At 41.5% G+C, this 19,065-nt stretch overlaps 1 protein-coding gene across 31 annotated transcripts in view; it reads right to left on the bottom strand.

The window, feature by feature from the left end:
• RBFOX1 (RNA binding fox-1 homolog 1) overlaps positions 1-19,065 on the bottom strand; it is a 1,966,619-nt gene that overhangs the window by 85,492 nt on the left and 1,862,062 nt on the right. For all 31 annotated transcript variants that reach the window (XM_075995067.1, XM_075995066.1, XM_075995073.1 and 28 more), the window contains one exon: positions 12,855-12,908. In XM_075995067.1, the coding sequence (XP_075851182.1) occupies positions 12,855-12,908 (54 nt within the window). The remainder of the gene's footprint in view (positions 1-12,854; positions 12,909-19,065) is intronic.

Below are 19,065 nucleotides of genomic sequence, written 5' to 3'. Positions count from 1 at the left end.
CTCACTGTTTGGAACAATACTAACAGGAATTGTCTTTTAGTGTGCCATTAGCCCTTCTCCAGGGAGCTGGCACTAAATATTTTAGAGGGTATCATCTTATAAATTTTTTACCCCCAAATTAATTTCATTTCCGTTTTGCTAAAAACAACCAAAGATTTTTGAAGGTATATCTCTAAAAAATATTTGCTCAGAATTTCTTTTGAATTCATTGTTGTTCAAAACAATAAAACGATTAGAAAAATTGTTCCAATAGAGTATTTGTAGAGGTCTAGCAATTCAGCCACAAAAAAGACAATGGAAATAAGTTTTATCTCCTAATGTGTTTGTCTTTCAAGGTCATGAGTGTCAACATATAGATAAGGGCCATCCATACTGGGGCCCTGTTTCTTAAACTCCATGCTCTGGGTCACCTGCAGACTCTTAAATGCAGATTCTTATCTAGTAGGTCTAGGGTTGGGCTAACATTTTGCATTTCTAGTAAGCTTCTAGGCACACAGGTGCTGCTGACAACCATGAAAGGCTAGGGTCTACTTAAGCTGCCCTCAAGGACAGACAGCAACATTAATGAGAGTGCCCATGAAGGTGGCACTGGGTTTCAGGCACTGTACCAGACACGCTGTCCATGCAACATAAATTTTTTTTTTTCCTTATCAAACCCAAAAGGAAACTAAAGCTCAGAGAGGAAAAAAAATGTATGAGAAAACACTGAAATCTGAGCCAGCTTTGTCTGACTCCAAAGCTCAGACTCTAGAAGCTACATCTGCTCATCAATGGTGACACTTGTCCCCCAGTTGGTTAGACACACTCTCCAGCATGGGGAACGGTCAACATCCACTATTCCCATTTCAGCTAAGACACATCTAAGAATTCTGAAGCTGCCTTTTCTGGCGGGAGCACCTGACTCTTCCAAGCTAAAGATTTTAGCGAGAGCCTCCTGATTGTGTTTAAGAATCTGCAAAAAGGTTTTAAATCCAACCAAGGAAGCCTCTTGGCAGAATATACCTTCTATAGATTAAAAAATATACACACACACATATATATATCTCCTACTTGCAAGATTGAAATAAAACATACAGGAAGTAAGAAACACAGAGAGGACAAATAGTGAACTCTTGAGATTCTATAGTGTAGCTGAAAAAGCAAAAGCTTTGGAAACTTTTAAACTTAGTTTTGTTTTCTGGCCTTGCTGAATGTAAGTTAGTTGACCTTGGGCAAATCATTAAACATCTTTTCTTTCTTTTTTTTTTTTTATCACCATATACAACCTGAAGACATTGAACATCTCTGAGCCTCATGCCTTACATCTTAAAATAGGAACAAAAATACCTACTTTATTGGGTATCGTAGTGAGGATTAGTACTACTACCTGAAAGGGTTTGGCAAATAGTAGATAATCAATACGTGATCTCAGTCATCATGGCAGCAATGGAAATATTCATAATTATTATTGCATGTCTCAAACCATGACACTTTTAGGACTTCTTTTGTCCCCTTGTTTTTTTTAAGAAAGGGGTAACAAATTGATAGCTATCACACTATTTTTTTGGCTGCTAACATAATGCTAAACGCAACAGAATTACCCGCAAATATTTTAAGATCGGGGATTAATTACAAATCCCTTAAATGTGGGAGGTTTAATGTGCTCAGACAAGTCTATCTTCCCAGGATTGAGCCCCACGGGACTGACCAGCGTTCCTGCCTGGCAGAGCCACTCTGGACGACGGCAAGAAGTCGTTACTTGCTGTATTTGAGACACATCCCTTCCAACCTGCCACTTTCACTTATTCATCTCACAGCCTGCTCCTGAAGACATTTCAGTTTGCAATCTCTGCTGAGGGGAAAAAATAATTAGAACTTGCGCTTAAGCTGAAATCGGTGGCGTTTACAAGTCTCTGCAAAGAACCCAGAAGGGTTCCTTCACTCTCTTTCTCATCCTCTCTAGAACAAGAGCCTCTGAGATGCTGTAAGAGCCTTAAAAGCCACCCAGAGAGGCTTCCCCCTGTGGTTACCGTCACCTCTTTTAGATTGTACCTACGATTAAAGAACTCTATGTTAGGAGGGACTGGGCATATTCGTGGAAGGGAGGAAGTGACGCATCTTGAACCGCCTTACACTAAGCCCTCCCAGATGAGGTTTAAGATCTTGACCACTCTGTTTCAGTGAGAGTAGGAAACATACTTCACCTTTGAATCTCTCCAAGAGTAATCGGATAAAGCTGTTTAAATATGCCTCCCACAACGCATGCACTCCCACTCCCTCTCCACCTCCCCCGTGCTATGGCCTAAAAGCAAATAGAATATTTCAGCTGGCAAAAGTTATTTCCCAGAACGCCAGAGAACTAATACAGAGGGTTTCAATCTTTACAATACCACGTGTGCATCAAACAAACGCTAGAAACATGCAAATAGGCTTGCTTTTTTTTCTTCATAGGAAATATCAGCAATATTGGGGTGTTCGTGTTTTCCAACGATACTGGGTTTAATACCATGATGAGTGTGCATCGATTAACCTTTGCGTCAGATTTAAATGTATCACCCATTAACTAATTTAATCTCTCAACAAAATAACAGCCCTTGGCATTATTCTTTGAATAATCCTTGTTTAGTTTCCATAATGGTATACAGTTTAATGAAAAACTCATTAGAATGTAGCATACGGCATAATTAATTCTGGCGGGTTCTTTTGGTGTAAATAGCTAATGCAGATGCTGAATTCCATTTTCCACGGGCTTTATTAATTTTTCATAAACCAATATTTCGACTGTAATGGGTTGTAACTGTTCCATAGAAGTTCTAGAAATGCATTAACTGTCATCGGCGTAGTTACCCTAAGTAGGATTTTGCCATTTGCGGAGTTGGTTCTTCAACACCACATTTTCAAAAGATGACAGGGCGGCTTTGTTTTATATTCAGAGAATGAGTATCTACAAATAATTAGCAGAAAGGGTATTAAATGCTATTTGGCCAATCTGTCTCTATTTACGGACCAACTTCGGGAACAACAGTCAACTGTAAGTTTTGAAAAGGGCATTAAAAGAAGGAAGCCAAAATCTTTAACTAAATGGTTTAGAATGGCATGGTAACACACGTTAGAAAACATTAAATGAAATCAAATCACCTGAATTTCTGGTAATTTACTTTTCCAGGAAAAGACTGAGACAAAACCAGAAGACAAGTTTCATAATCATCTTCGTGCTGGGCACTGTTTTAGTAAACAGGAACCCAATCTTAAGCGTTGTTGAGCAGATGATGGTACCTATGCTCCTAATTCTTCTAGCCACTGGGGCTTAACGCACATATATAGCAAAAGACCTTATGGTGCTAGTAGTTGTGAATGTAGATACAGGTGCTAACTCACCACCAGGCATCTTTGCTTCTTTTTTGTTATTGTTATTTTTAACACAGCTTTCAATCAAAGACAAATTCCAGAATCCAGATTCCTTTACATAAAATGTTCAGGTCATTTGCAACCTATCTCTAAAAGGTATCCTATGATATCCACAGATCAATATTTCTCAGCCTTAGGGGTGGGGGCAGGAAACAAAAACCTTAACTTGGGTCAGAAGTTCCCACCAGTAGGTGCCAGGTGAAGATCAAGCACCTGCAGTTTTTTTGGGTAACATTCTCCAGTGGATTCTAAAGATAAAGGTTGAGAAACATCTTGGGATTCTAACAACCTCCTCCTACTCACTCAGCACCTACAATGATCTTCCCCCACTTTCTTGCCTGGTGAATTCTTACTTATCCGTCAAGATCTGACTTATGCCACCCCTTGACTCTTAAAGGCAGAGAGGGCTGTGATTGTTTTGTGCTCCTGCAGGAATCGCCACTTATTACACACCCAGTTTGCTTTGCATCCTCTGCTACCCTGCTGACTTCTGGAGGGAAGGCCTGAGCGTGCGTCTGCTCTCTCACTCAGCACCCGGCACAGTGTCTGGCCTTCGACACCACAACTCTACGTCAGAGGATGACTCAGTCGGAAGCAAGCGTTAGTTTACACACGGTCTCTCTCTTTGGCCCTTGCCTGATGAACCTCCTATGACCTGGTGACACCCAGCTAAGGTGACAGGTTCAGGCAGCATGTACCTGCTACAACCTACAACCGTGCATTTTCAAAAATCAAAGCAAAGCAAAACAAAAATCCTCAGGGCTTTAAACTGGCTGCTTTGTGTTTATTAAAAATCTGCTGAGCCTGGCTTAGGGAGTCCAAAGCAGGGCCGATGTTTTTGTACAGCCTATAAACTAAGAATAACTTTCACAGCTTTACATGGTTGGTGGGGGAAGATAACAATTATTTTGTGATACTTGAAAATTAATTGCAATTTAAACGTCCACGTCCTTACCGTTTTGAGAACAGAGCTATGCCCGTTCATTTGCATATCGTCCCTGGCAACTTTTGCACTGCAGCGGCAGAACTGAGTAGTTCCAACAGAGACCATACGGATTTCAAAGTTGAAAGCATTTATTACCTGGCCCTACACTGAAGAAGTTTGCTGACTCCTGCTATAAAGCTAGCAAGCCAAGCACTGCTTTCTCTTTCATAACTAAATTTGCCTTGGTCTTTTTTTCCCCAGAATCAATCAACACAACGGTATCCCTTATCTTATATCCTTACCATCCTCGCCACTACCATCACTACCCCTGTTGCTATGTATTCTGAACTTCCAATCTTCATTTTTTTTTTTTTAATTTTTATTTTTACAGTTGTGCAGGAAAGGGTTAAATCAGCAAGCCTGGGGTGCCTCAAACTCTGCACATTTTCAAAAAGGCTTATCTTTAGTACTGGCCTTTGGCCAACTCCTGGGAGAGGGAGTTCTGTGCCCTTAGACTATTCTCTGCCCGATAAGACTGGTTTTGTATGCCTGAGGCCTCGGACCGAACCTTACCCGTCTGATCAGATGGTCTATGATAACAAGGTGATTTACGGTAAATGCCTGTTTTTCCAGGGGGCTAAGGTTTGAGAGTTGAGGCGAGTCACGCAGGCACAGCTTGCCTATGTGATGGACCCCAATAAAAACACTGGAAACCAAGGCTCGGGAGGGTTGGGGGGGGCTTTGTTGGTTGATAACGCTTTGTGTGTTGTCACATGCCGTTTTGGGGAAAATTAAGCACATGTCTGTAACTCCACTGGGAGAGGAAGCTTTTGCTAGGCTTCTCCTAGATGTCGCCTCACGTGTTTTTCCCTTTCCTGACTTTTCATCTGTATCTTTTGCTGTGATGCACCCTAACTGTGAGTATCACAGCTTTTGTGAGTCTGCTGAGTCCCTCTAGTCAATCACGGGGCCCGAGGATGGTCTGGGGGGACACCCCGCACAGCTGTTTGTGATTTTCCCTTCTGGAGTCAAAAAATCACAATGTAACGCCCAGAAGAGGGAATGTCACTCTCTTTAAATTCTTTGGCTGCCATTGAGAACTGCTGCCGCTCATACGTCACTAGCAGAAGCGACTGGTAGAGCGAGAGAGTTGTTAAGATATCTGGTGCATAGGTGGTATCTTTCAGATGCTTCCATTAGGACATTTCGGTACAGGTAATCACTCGTGGTGGGGGACTGTCCTGCACACTGTGGGACGTTCTGCAGCATCCCTGGCTGCAGTGAAAAATCTTTCCAGAAACTGCTGAATGTCCCTGGGGGAAAAAGTCCCTCCAAGCTAAGAATCATTAATGCAAGACATTGAATTAAGTAAAGCCTTTGTGGGAAGTAACTTGTACGAAGAAAGGAATGGGCTTTAGGACCACAAAGGTATGCATTTGAGCCTACTCTTTAAATTTCAAAGTCAGCAAACCTCAGGCAACTTCACTTCCCTGGGTTTCTGATTTACCTGCAAGACGAAGGTAATGGCACTTACCCTGCAAACTTTTAATCTATGTACACACGAGTCAAAGTCTGAATGTGGAGTTTGGCATGCAACAGGTAATAAGGTAATACTAAATGCAAACGTGTCTTTGTTAGTTATTGTCATATACCAGGATACTATGACCTAACGAACAGAGGACACCGAGGCCATGCCCTAGACGACTCCTACTGAGGAAGCTTCATGGCAAGGTGGTGACAACCACGGACTTTAAAGTTAGGAAGAAAGGCCTTTGTGTGGCAACCAGATTTTTACACACTATTTCTGTGATTCAGGAAAGAAGATAAACTGTCCATGAAGCCCTGGTTTCACAATTTGACAATGAAGATGATGGGGTAGCCTTTTCATGAGGATCTGGGGAGACACACAGAGTTTAGCACAATGCCTGGTACACAGTAAGTGCCCCAAGTTGGCTAACCGCTGTTGAGATGTTTTGAGTTTCTCAATATGTTGATAACAGGCAGCTTAAAACTTTCCCTACCAAATCTATCCAGAGCCAGATATAGAAACCTCATCCTCCTCCCACACACAGCCTAGAAAGTTGGGGCTTCTTGCACAAGGACTGCCCAGCTACCCCCTGCTTTTTGGGGAGCGCCCCTCAACAGCCTTCCCATGTAACAGAACGGAAACAAATTCATTTCAAAAAATGCAGTTTTTAGCACATAAGCAAGTACTGATCTTATTTGAAGATCAAAAAACCCCACAGGCTCCATCAAAGACGAGCTGCCTTCCCTCTCTGGGACACAGAAGGACGCAGATAAAAATTAAGGCCAAATGTGGGTGGAACTGGAATAAAATCTGATAGGGCCGATGGGGGAGGAGAGGGGAACGGCAGCATGAACTGCAACCAAGAGGGGAGGCAAAGGTAAACAGATGCACGAGATAAACTCTTTGAAGTGGAACATTTCCCGGGCTGAAAATCCTTTGCTTGGGGACTTAAATCTGGACTCTACTGTTCCAGTTCACTGAAGTGCACTGTATTTGAATCTGGCAGATGTGTAAACCATACAAAACATCCCAGAGCCAAAGGTCATTGTTCCGGAGGATCTGCTCCTTCCGGCCAACGCTAGGAGTCCAGTCTAGGCTGGTCCTCATGGGAAAATCTCAGAGCCAGCCATGGAAGGTGGGAGGGGTAGCTCAGTATGTGCTGCTTTGAGGGGTTTGGGTGGTAGCAGGTACCTTTCAACCCCCCCCCCCCCCCGCATACTTTTTCAGACGGCTAAGGCACTCATTCCAAACAGAGCATAGCATGCTCTAGACCTAGGGGTTTAACAAAATCACCCTGAGTCCAATCCCAATTCAAATAAAATTTAAAAATGTGTGTCAGGAACCAGAGTTTATCACAGGTTCTAGGCAATGTTATTTTTTTTTTCAGATGCAATTGTATACAAACTGTGGGAAGGGAGTTGAAAAGAGGTTCATCCAGAAGCAAGACTGAAGGTCATTTCTTGTCACTGTAAGTGGATTCAGGGAGGTGGAGGTGGAAAGGGTAACGGGGAGGGGGAGGAAAGGCCTTCATCTACCTTCCTTTGACCGCATTCTGAGATGAATCATGGTTCACCATGGCCAAAGCCCAGAGAAAACCAATATCTTTGTATGGATAATCCAAGATCAAATAAATATACCTGCCCTTTTGAGAGAAGCAATTGCAAACTGTTACATCCACCCTCTTCATTGCTCAACTTTACTCTGCCATCCCAACACACTGTCCCCTCACCTAGCCTGATAACAAGTCATGCGGTCCATATCCAGGTCCTTAGCAACATGGACACAATCATTTGAGGTGACTTGGGCGATCACACTAATCTCTTATACCGGCTGTGAAGTTCTCTTATGCTCATCATCTTATCTGATCCTCCTAGCAACCCCCAGGTCAGCTTGTTTAAAGATCTGACCACCACCTTTCAAATGTGACTTCGTATTCCAACATGCCCTGCTTTTAAAACAGCCTTTTTTTCTTCTCTGAAAACCGGAAATTTTTATTTTCTGGAGGAGTATCCATTTACAACCTCCTTCTCCCTTCCAAAAAACTGCTAATGACAGTAGTGTCACTAGGAATGTGGGTCACCATCTTCTTCAAGGTTTTCAAGTTGACATACTCTGTTATCTCTCTACTTGTGACTTTAATTGTATGTTTCTTGTCATATCCGACCTAACTGTATCTTATATCTGCATTTCATTACATCTTCTCCCTTCCCTATTGATTGTGTCTCGTGGAGTAATTTAACTCAATTCCAATTTTCCTTTGCAGGCGGGGTGCTCTCCATCCATGGAAGTGAGTTATGGGTGTTCAAGTGGTGCATCTTATGAATCTTGTTAAGCTTTGCTGCCATATAACCCCACTGATGGAATATTTAATCACAGAAATGAGTTGGCAGATATGATATACAACGTGGGTGAGCTTTGCAGTGTGTATCTTACTTGCAATTGGGAAACAGATAAATCTGCCACGTGTCAGTACCATGCCGACAACTTTGTATAACCTTCTGTTATTTATTTTTATTTTGCTTCACTTATTTATGAAGACTAAAGGTCCTTTAAATCAACAGTTTCATTGGCTAGACATTGTGATTATCTCTAAGCGACACTAGTTTTTTTTCTTTTAAAAAAAAATATATATATGTATAGTTTTTTTTCATTAGAGAACAAGGGAATTTGTGCCAATGACAGGAGAAATCTAAGAATCCCCTTTGAAGCCTCTTCCTCCAGATTCCTGGAAATGCTATTTTTAATTACACTAAATGACTCAAGGCATGCTCCTGGTCCCGGATATTCATAGATATTCTACTTCTATTTAGTGCCTTCAATTTTATTTAAAGCCTAAAAGGAAATGAGTATAGACACTGGCCCCTGCCTTCAAAACCTACCTGGCCTTTTTTTTTTATTGACTTATCAATCATTTGTCTTAAGAATAAGCCTCAAGGAGTATGAAGATGATTAGGCTTAGGAAAAATAATCAATGCTGTTTAGCTTTATAGAAAAACGCTTGTCTCTCTTTGCAGAAAATTTATATATGTTCATGGGATATGCTGATTTATGTATATCTGCTCTGGAGACCTGTACTGGATAAGCATTTAAAAGGATTCTTACAAGTATGACTTGATAAGAATTAAAAAAACAACAACAAAACATCCAAACGAAGACCTTGTATAAGAGCTTTCTAAGTGCTTCTCTCAGCATGTGTGTATGTGAGGGAGGGAGAATGTCATAATTTATCAAAGCAAATTAATACTGTTCAGCTAGTAATTAAAGGTCCTCATTAAGAGGTGCAATGGCTCTCCCCACCCCCACCCTGCGTTAGCAATAAAAATGCACTCGGGGCGTCCAAAGGTTATATACGGAAATCAATAACTTGCCATTTTATAATTAAAAGAGAAAATAAATGTTAGGGAAAAGTCCACTAAATTAGGAAAATTACCTTTAGGAGAGATTGAAAATATTGATTTTAATTTACAAAATATGTGAACTTTTCATGCCCCATTCTGAGAGACAATTGGAGGCTGGGTAGTTAATTCTGCATAAGCTTCAGAAAATCAATAATTATACTATGGGGATATTATGAAATGTGTCATTAGCACAAAATCTTATATGTAGAAGTGACTGATAAGTCTGGCTTTCTCTGTTAAGCAGACACGAGGCTGGCCTGCTAAATTCCCAACGCTAATCCATGCCAAGGTCTTCATTTCAGCTTCGAGGCACTCTCAAAATCGCAAGATACATCCACTTTATTTTTATAGCTGGGGAAATTTTAAAAGCCTCATAAATTCTTAGTTATGGATATGTAGATGGATGATACTAATAATTATACCTGGATATGGAAATTAATGCATTCTATTTCTATATCTTTGCATACAACCATTTCACAGACAGGTGCCTAAAACTTTAGGTTTAAGCCAGGTGTTTCTGAATATTTCAAAGGAATCATTTTGGAGTGTGGAAACTGCAGCCATACTTCCCCACAGCTCTGAATATCATGAACTCTGTCTACCCACATACGCAAATACACAGGTGAAAGGAGAAAACGTCTAGTTATTTGGGACAATCCACATATTGGCCACACAAAACATAGATATGTAGATTTCTCAAGTAACATTTACTTTCCCATGCCCTGTTTTCTTAGACTTAAGTTTACTAGAACAGCTCATAGAAATGATTCTTCTGTTGTTGTTGTTCGAGCTCCTCAAAGCTTCCTCTTACAGAGCCAACTAACATCCATGAATATGGTGGCTGGAATACCCAAAGTGATTACTTCTCTTCTTTAATTTGACTGGTTACGACATGGAGAAGTAGCATGATTCTAGGGGCCTAGTTGATAGGAATTATGGCTTTACTATTTATTTTTAAAAATAAACAAACATATATTGCCTTTGCCCCACCCAAGTACAAATGCAAAAATAAATAAACAAACAGTATAAACTGCCTGTAAAGAACACAAGCTCTGGAATGATCAAAGCCTGTTGCCAAAATCTGACCTGCTCCTGGCTGTGAGATTCTAGACCAGCAATACAAATATTTTACACTTTGATTTCCTCATGTGGAACACACTGCCATGAGGATGAAATACATTAATTCATGAAGAGCTTAGACCAGTGTCTTGCCCATAGAACATATCCAGTAAACACTAAGTGTTGTTATAACTTACCCTCTTGCTATAACCTAACGATCTAACTTCTGAGGCTGCGCCCTGGGCTAATCTGAATGGCTGCTCTGATGCTCTAAAAGTCATGCAGATTAATTTATTCCTGTGTGTATAAATCCATCTGAACCATTTCCCCTGTCGTCATGTCCTCTTAGACGCCCACACAGGAGCATGTGGCTTTGAAAAGCACATTGAAGGAGATGTTTGGTGTTTCCCTGGCAGGGAGAGCCAAGATGCCCAGCAAGTACAGGACCAGAAAAATGCATGTTCCTCTCTCTACCACAATCCATACATCTACACTCTACCTCCCCACACGAAGACTTCTTGCGTCTTGTTCCCATTATTTTGGGGAGAAAGCATGCACACGCACAGATAACCTGCCACTTCTGTGGTCTGGGACTCCATTTCATAGGCAGTGCCTGCAGGGCTGTGGGGGCTGCCACCTGGCTTTTCTCTCTCGCCATTTGGGGGATTTCATTTCCTTGCAGTTTTTCACAAGAATGTTCCCCAGCAGAACCTTCTTAGTCCCATGTGCCCCCGAACAGACTGCCATACCCCCGATCCCAGCATTTAACTTCCCACTAAATGGACATGCTGAGAACAAAAGGACCAGTCCTCTCGTGATTGAAGAAAAGCATCTCCCAGTCTAACATTATAGTATGCTCACAATTCAGCGGAATCAGTTCTCAGCTCATTTTTCTTTCACGGCAGAGAGGTGAACCATTAACTTATTTGTTTTTATTTACCAAATGTTTACATGGTGCTGGCTAGGCACCACACACTCTTCATATATTAACCCATTGAATTCTAACAAAAACCTTTGATTTTGTTAGTATCATCAGCCCCATTTAACAAATGAAGAAACTGAGGCACAGAGAGGTTAAGTAACTTGCCCAGAGTCACACTGCTGGTGAGTAGGGGAAGCCAGGATTTGAACCTGGGCTGTCAGGGTACAGCTTCCATGTTCCTCACTCTGTTGTGTGTCCTTTCAGGATATGGGATATCTATAATATAATGATGGAGGGCCTTATTGCTAAGTCTCTCCACCCCCTTGAGAGTCAACGCAGTTATTCTGCAGGGGTAGAACCCCTGGACTTAACCCAGGCTCCTGATTAAACTCACATGTGAGGAACAACTGCAAGCATTGCCTGCTGGATACCCAGCACTCAGCTATCACAATGTGCCTTCCCAGATTTATCAAATTTCAAATATTTTTATCAAGATTAAAATTTGGTTACTGTACTACAGTAGCTAAGTTTCCTGTGTTCCTTTCTCATTGACTAGGGTTGGTACTCAATATCTTTCTCATCTACTAGGGTTGATACTTAGTATCTTTCTCAGCTACCAGGGTTGATACATAGTATCTTTCTCATCTACTATGGTTGATACATAGTATGTTTCTCATCCACTATGGTTGATACTTAGTATCAGGAAAATGAGAAAAGTCAGACATCCTAAGAAGAAAGCAACCAAGGGATGTGACTTAGCAGCAGGGGGTCACTAAGTGAGTGGCTCTACATCAACTGGTTATTTATTTAAAGCAAGAGCCACATCTAAAGAATGACTCCTTTTCTATAACCATGTGGCAAATCTACTGCTAAGGTTCTAAGTGTTCAATGAAGCCTTGGTAATGAGAGCAAGGAGACACAGGCAGTAGTGACAGGCCAAGCCCAGCATGTCAAAATGTGCAATCCTGTTACTGTCGCTTCTGGATCACATTCTCCCAAAATTTGTTAACTGGGTTTTTCTAAGAGTGGATTTCGCAGTTGAGGGGTCATTGGAGCTTAGGCAGGGAAGGGTGAGGAAAGAGACATATCCCTGAAGGCAAAGTAGAGAGAAATGGGATTGCTAAGGGAAATTAATTAATGGAGAACGAAAGACAACTTAATATTTTTTTAGTTTTCTAAATAGGCCTTCTTTTGGCAATTCCGAATCACTGCCACATTAATGCAAAATAATTAAGGCAACTCTCTGCTTTGCCATGAAAAAGAAAACGCAACCCCAAATGGAAATGTATGGCTAAAAGACACATCCAGGCACACTGAAATAAAATGGGCGTGAACAGCTCTCCATTTGTTCAATAGGCTATTGAACAAAGTCTCAATGCTTTTTTCAGGCAAAATCAATGTGAAGTGTCACAGGGGTGGTGGCTCCGCGCGTACCCCACGCTGTAAATGACAGGATTCCCCTTTAATTTTTAAAGTGTTTTAAACACTCTTGGTTTTGCCCAAAGAAATCATTCAGAACTTGTTAGGATAGGAATTCACTTGGTTCAGATTATTTTACAAAACCCATCATTTCTTGGCAGGCAAAGCACATTTAGGAAAGACCGAAAAGACGCCGTGCAAAGAGAAACTGGTTACCTGCATAGAATTCAGGACTGTAGACTGCACCCACAACTGGATTCAATTTCCAGCCTTAAAATAAATACACAAAAACATTATTATCACGTTTGATTCAACAACTTATATCACTGAAAACTAACTGCAAATAAAATGGGCTATTTTCTGTGGCTTTTTTTTTTCATTTTCAAATGTATAGTACATGCAGTATGGGTGTGCATAAAAATGTTTGAAAACACCACATAAAAATGGATTTATGCCCTTCTTTGATTTTTTTGCCAAAGCAAGTTAACGAAATGGAAACTACTGACCAGCTACAGGTGAAAAGATGTGGTAATTAATTTTCTACCATATGAATATAGTTTAGAGCCATTATAATAATTTCCATTTTTATCTTATTTCATATATCACTGCTAAATGACCCATCATGTCCCTTTGCATTAAGTTCACAAACACTTGAAAGCTTGCATAAACAAAAATTTTTGCAGCAAACATACCCTGAAAATCATCATTCCTAATTATGACCCTGAAATACTAGAGAATTCCAAAGTGCTTTTTGAATACCAAAGAAAATTATCTCTTATCCCCTAGAGATTTTATGTGGAATACATTTTAATATATTCAAGAACCATAGAAATTCTTAATCAATGCATGATATCTAAGGTAACTTTCAAATAACCTGCATATAAGATTAGTAGAATCCTGTAATTTTCCAAATGTTCTGGATGGAGAGTTTTCTGTAAAATGAGTCCTGGCCCTTCAGAAATTTTTACTCCGAAAAAGAGCATACAAGAAATTCACAAATCAGGAAGCACGTCACAGATGGGCATTATCTAGGGAACAATCTCTGGAGAACGATCGCAGTTAAAGTGTAATGTGATTGTTTCCTTCTCTTACTGGTAAGTCTTTATGGAAACATCTGCAGCGGTCCCCAACCTTTTTGGCACCAGGGACCAGTTTCATGGAAGACAAATTTTTCCACGGACCGGGGGGGTTGTGGGGGGAACCCATCACCGCCTCAGCTCCACCTCAGATCACCAGGCGTTAAATTCTCATAATAAGCACACAACCTAGATTGCTGGCCTGCACAGTTTACAGTAGGGCAGGCACTCCTATGAGAATCTAATGTACTGCTGATCTGACAGGAGGCGGACCTTATGCAGTGATGTGATTGATGGGGAGCAGCTGTAAGTACAGACGAAGCTTCATGCGCTCACCCACCACTCACCTCCTGCTGTGTGGCCCCGTCCATGACCCGGGGGGTAGGGGACCACAGCGCTGTAGAATTTTTGAAAGACAGAGGAGGGCAGGTGTATTGTCTTGCCTTGAGTCCTTGGGCAGAGGGTCAAATATCAAAGGTCTTTCAATAAATGTTTCTGAGAAAAGGCAACCGTAAAAATCTGGATGTGAGGGTAGGTACTTCTGACAATGAGAACTCTGAGGTTTTCCCAGAAAAAATGACGTGTGACTTCCAGCCTGACCTAAAGTGATGGGCCTCTGAGAGCAGCTGAGAGGTATTCCTAAGGAAGACGGAGGCTCGATATCTCAATAGACAGGCCTTTGGCTCTATTAAGGTTCAGAACTTTCTAGAACTTTCTAAGGATGTTTTGTTTCTAGAAACATTCCATTCCAACTTGCATAAGCTAGGTGGCTGACGGCCCCCAGGACAATCTTAGTTTAGGGCTTTTCAAATGTTGTACTTGGATTACGTGGGAGGCATGTTAGTGGGGAATTCCTTCGCCCTATTTCTGAGGTCTACAGAAAAACACATAAAATTCTGAGACTTATTGACCCATGACTTTCTGAAATTCATGCTGACACTTTCTTCTCTTGTATTAACCATATCCTGCCTTATAGAAATGTCTATAGTGATAGTAAAATAAAAAATAGCCCAAACATTTCAGAACATGTATTTTATGAATGTAGAAAATCACTTCAATTTGACCAACTAAAATTCCATTGCTTCCTAAAAAAGAAAATGCCCAATTCCTGAGGACATGGGAACTAAATGTCCCCATTTCAAGTCATTTGGAGTCTAAGAAAAAAACAGGTCAAACTATTAGAAAACAAAGCTGCAGGAATAGTAAATGTTCTCTGCTTTTCTAGTCTTTCACAGAAACCTAGAATTTGTGAACTAAATATATATTGAGTCATATTAAGCGAATAATTATTGAGTTATCACACCTCTTCCTCTTCCATCTGTTCCCCATCTTATACTGTTTAGACTCCTATCTTTTCTTAGTAATGGAGACGGCGTTTATTTCATACTTTTCAACCCGGGTGTTGTTTTTTTTGTATATATCCTTATTATTTCCCTTAAATACTTAACTGTTATATATAAGGCTATGACATGCTATGCACTGAATGTGTACCTGTCTAATTTATGCCAATGACCTTTTCTTAAAAAGAAAAACCCAAATTTCTCAGAGGCATCTAAGACTGGCTAGAAATTACATGCCTCTCATCTGCCTTTATCTTCCTCATTTCCTTGGGTCAAGAACTCTACCTACCTCTCATCTGTCTATACATCATCTACTGTCTGTCTCTCTCATGTGTACTGTCTGTCCGGCTACCTATCACCTGTCTATCCATCTATTCACTGTCCATCTAAATCCATGTATCCACCTATCAACACACCTATCATCTGTCTGCCATCTACTGTTTATCTATTTACCCGTCTATCTGCCAATTACCTAATAGTTTTCCAAGTCTGCCCATGGAAAACTTTCACTCAATATAAAAATAATAGGCATTAAAGGACACTCTGCCTCCTCAGGAGATCCATGCCATCCCCTGCCTGCAAGTATTAACTGAGAGAGGTAATTGATAAGGTCTCCTCAGGTAAGAAACCCACTGGGAATCTGTGAGCCGCAGAATGAAATGAGACTACTGGGGTCGCCATGGGAACGTCATGCTGGTATCTCCTTCCCATCCCAGATCCTGTCTGCTACACTAGGCTGCCCCACCCCACCCCACGCCACAGGAAGACTAAAGGGCTTTCTGAACCATACCACAAGCATGAAAACCCAACTTCTACTCTCCATCTGCTCCTGAAACCTGCTCCTCACCAAGTCTTCCCCCTGCAGCGAAGGGTATCCCCTACTTGGTTGCTCAAAATGAAAGTCTTGATCAATAGTTCCTTGACTTAACCCCATACCCCCCCTTCCCCATGTGCAACCCATTAGAAAATCCTATCGGTTAAACTTTGAAAAGTTCTTCCCTCCTTCTCTGCTGCCACTATCCCAGACTAAGTCACTTCTCTCCCTGCTTGGAGAAGTTCCACAATAGCAATGCCCCAACGCTCACCATCTCCTCTTACTCCTTCTTCCCCTCCCCGCAACCCTCTTCCAATCTACTCACAGTGGCCAAAGCAATTTTTAAGAAGAAAATCAGATATATCCTTCTGCTATTCAGAATTCAATAGCTCCCTTCTGAGCTTTCGATAAACACACATCCCTTACCTTGGTCTACACCCCACACAACCTAACCCCTGTCCATCTATTTTGTACATTCTCTCCACCCCCCACACACCTCTCCCCATTTACGGAGACTCCTTTTCCATCTGTATAACACCTCCCAAGATTATTCTATATAAGGACTTTTTGTTCCCACTGCTCCCTCTGCTTCGAGAACTCTCCGCAGCTCTTCACAAAGTTGACTTGATGTTATTTAGGTCTCCGGTGTTTTCCCAGAACATGCTACTTAATGTCACTTCCCCGCCTCCTCTTAGAATTGCTCTTTGATTCCATTCCCAGTTTTATTTTCTGCATAGCTGTTAACGCTGTCTGGTTTTATCTTTCTTTCTTTGCTTGCTCTTAATTGTTTCATATAGCCATTTTCCTTCATTAAAAATTAACGGTGAAGTGGACAAGCTTGCTGTCCCGCATGAATTTCCAGCACCTAAAACTTGTGTTTGGAAAAGAGTAGGCACTTCATAAACATTTCCTTCGTTTTACTCTAAGAGATTATAGAACCTTCTCTAATGGATTAAGTCTTTTTTGGCTGGGACCGTGTCCCCTTCCAACCTCCAAGCACCTGCTTCCTTGTGTATGTTACACATCTAATGCAGGAGGACCCTATTGGGGACAACTATCTTCCAGATTGTTTATTTGAAATCTTCCCACTTTTTTGATGTAGGTGTTGATTGCTATAAACTTCCTTCTTAGCACTGCTTTTACTGCATCCCATAGGTTTCGGTATGTTGTGTTTCCATTTTCATTTATTTCAAGAAATTTTTTTTTATTTCCTTCTTAATTTCTTCATCAACCCAACGGTAGTTCAGAAGCAGGTTGTTTAATTTCCACATGTTTGTGCAGTTTCCAAAGTTCCTCTTATTTTTGATTTCTAGTTTTATTCCATCGGGGTCTGAGAAGATACTTGATATGATTTCAATGTTTTTTTTTTTTTTTTTTAATTCGTTAAGATTCGTTTTGTGGTCTCACCTACAGTCTATCCTGGAGAATGTTCCCTGTGCTGGTGAGGAGAATGTGTATTCTGTAAGCGATGGGTGAAATGTTCTGTAAATGTCTATTAGGTTCATTGTGTCTAGGATCCAGCCCTTGAAAATCGCCCCTGCTCAGACTTGCAGAGCTCACTCAGGCTTATGTAGATGTATGCAAATAACATGCAAATGTGCCCACAGTCCCTGGGACTCCTTCTAGTACCTGGAAGAGACCCTTGGGACAACCCCGTTGGAGATAAGCGCCTGCACTGTCAGGAAGACGAACAAAATGATTCCATTTTTAATTTCTTAGGCAGTTTGTGTACGTCCCCAGGCCTTGCAAATTCAGAGATTTTGATCAAGGACATTAAACCGAACAATGAGGCTTACAACAAAAGGAGAACAGCTGATAAAGCCCACCGCTCCGAGCCTCCTGGGGCCCCTCCGCACAACAAGGCAATGGAGCAGAGACCAGGCACATTGGGGTCTTGCCAGTATCTGACGCACGCGCGGTTCGGAGGGACCCCTCTGGGGCCCAGCCTCCAGGGGCTGCATCCGAGTCAGCACTGCTCTCCCCAGATTTGGCTTGTCAGAAGTCACATGCCAACCTTCTTCAGAAAAATGCTGGCCCAGGTCCCCGGTGTTAGCTATCGCTGCATTGGGTGTTAAAAGGCAAGTCTCACTGTGCACAGGAAAAACTCAGCACATGCCCTCTCTAGGGCTCCACCGGGCTGTGTGTCACCGAAACACACACTGCAGGGGCTTCAGAAACTACCCGTAAGTGCTTTCTAAAGATGTGCACCAAGGATGCCAGACACAAGGTAGCTGAAAGGGTGCAGGAGGCAACGTCCAAATGCCAACAAGAAGCTAGCTAGCTGCACACCGTCTACAGATGTGTTCTGTTTTGGTTCGCTCAGTATTTTGGGGGCAGCATGCATGCCTTGGCAGCATTTAGATTTCATCTAAAATATAGGATTTCAGGTTCTCTTGAAACATTGGCAGAAATGGCAAATTTTAGTTACGAATTCCCCATGGACGGATTTATTAGAGCTGATCAGGGGCTGCATTTAACTCCCCAGTTAGCCACACTCACCACTGCCCCCTGCGGCGGCGTGCCTGGCTGGGAGGCCAAACGGCTACTATCTTTTGTTGAAATTCTGTGCTATTTTTCTTCTAGTAGAGAAGTATTCTGCTTTATCCAGTATGAAAACAAAAGACAGTCCAAAAGGACAGTTTCCCAGACTCACTCTGATTTCTTGTTTTACCTGCTCAGCCCTTGTTAGCATCTCAACATTTGATCTTTAGTGTCTATCAGGAAATTCAACTTATCTACAACAACAAAAAAAGAATGATATGACTACTTAATACTAAGATTATTGTGTAATTAAATAATAAGGTGCTACCAATAGTAGTAAAACTTTTAAGGCACTTTGTATACAAGCGTTGTGTTTAGTACTTTATCTCCCATAATTTTCACAAATACTTATGATGCAAGGTCATGTTATAAGTACAGTTTTCATTTGAGAGAAGTGATGTGGAAAGCGTAAACAACTTGCCTATAGTTCAACCAGCCGGAGCTGACGTGGGGAATAAGTCTACCTTTCTCTAGACTCTTGGATGCTTTTGTCCAGTTTTCATCCTCCCTAAAAGCTCTAAGAAAATGAAAGAACCACATCCAACACCCCTGATTCCCTGACATCCAGGAATCCCTGCAAATTCAGCTCTCAGCTTGTTTTCCATTTGCGACATTTGATGTCCCTTGAACACAACAGACCCAAACTTCTCTGTGTG

This window comes from Microcebus murinus, chromosome 19, assembly GCF_040939455.1.
Source record: "Microcebus murinus isolate Inina chromosome 19, M.murinus_Inina_mat1.0, whole genome shotgun sequence".
Classification (NCBI taxonomy): Eukaryota; Metazoa; Chordata; class Mammalia; order Primates; family Cheirogaleidae; genus Microcebus; species Microcebus murinus.
The sequence above is the reverse complement of the archived record's forward strand: the minus strand, read 5'-3'. Positions and strand labels throughout refer to the sequence as shown.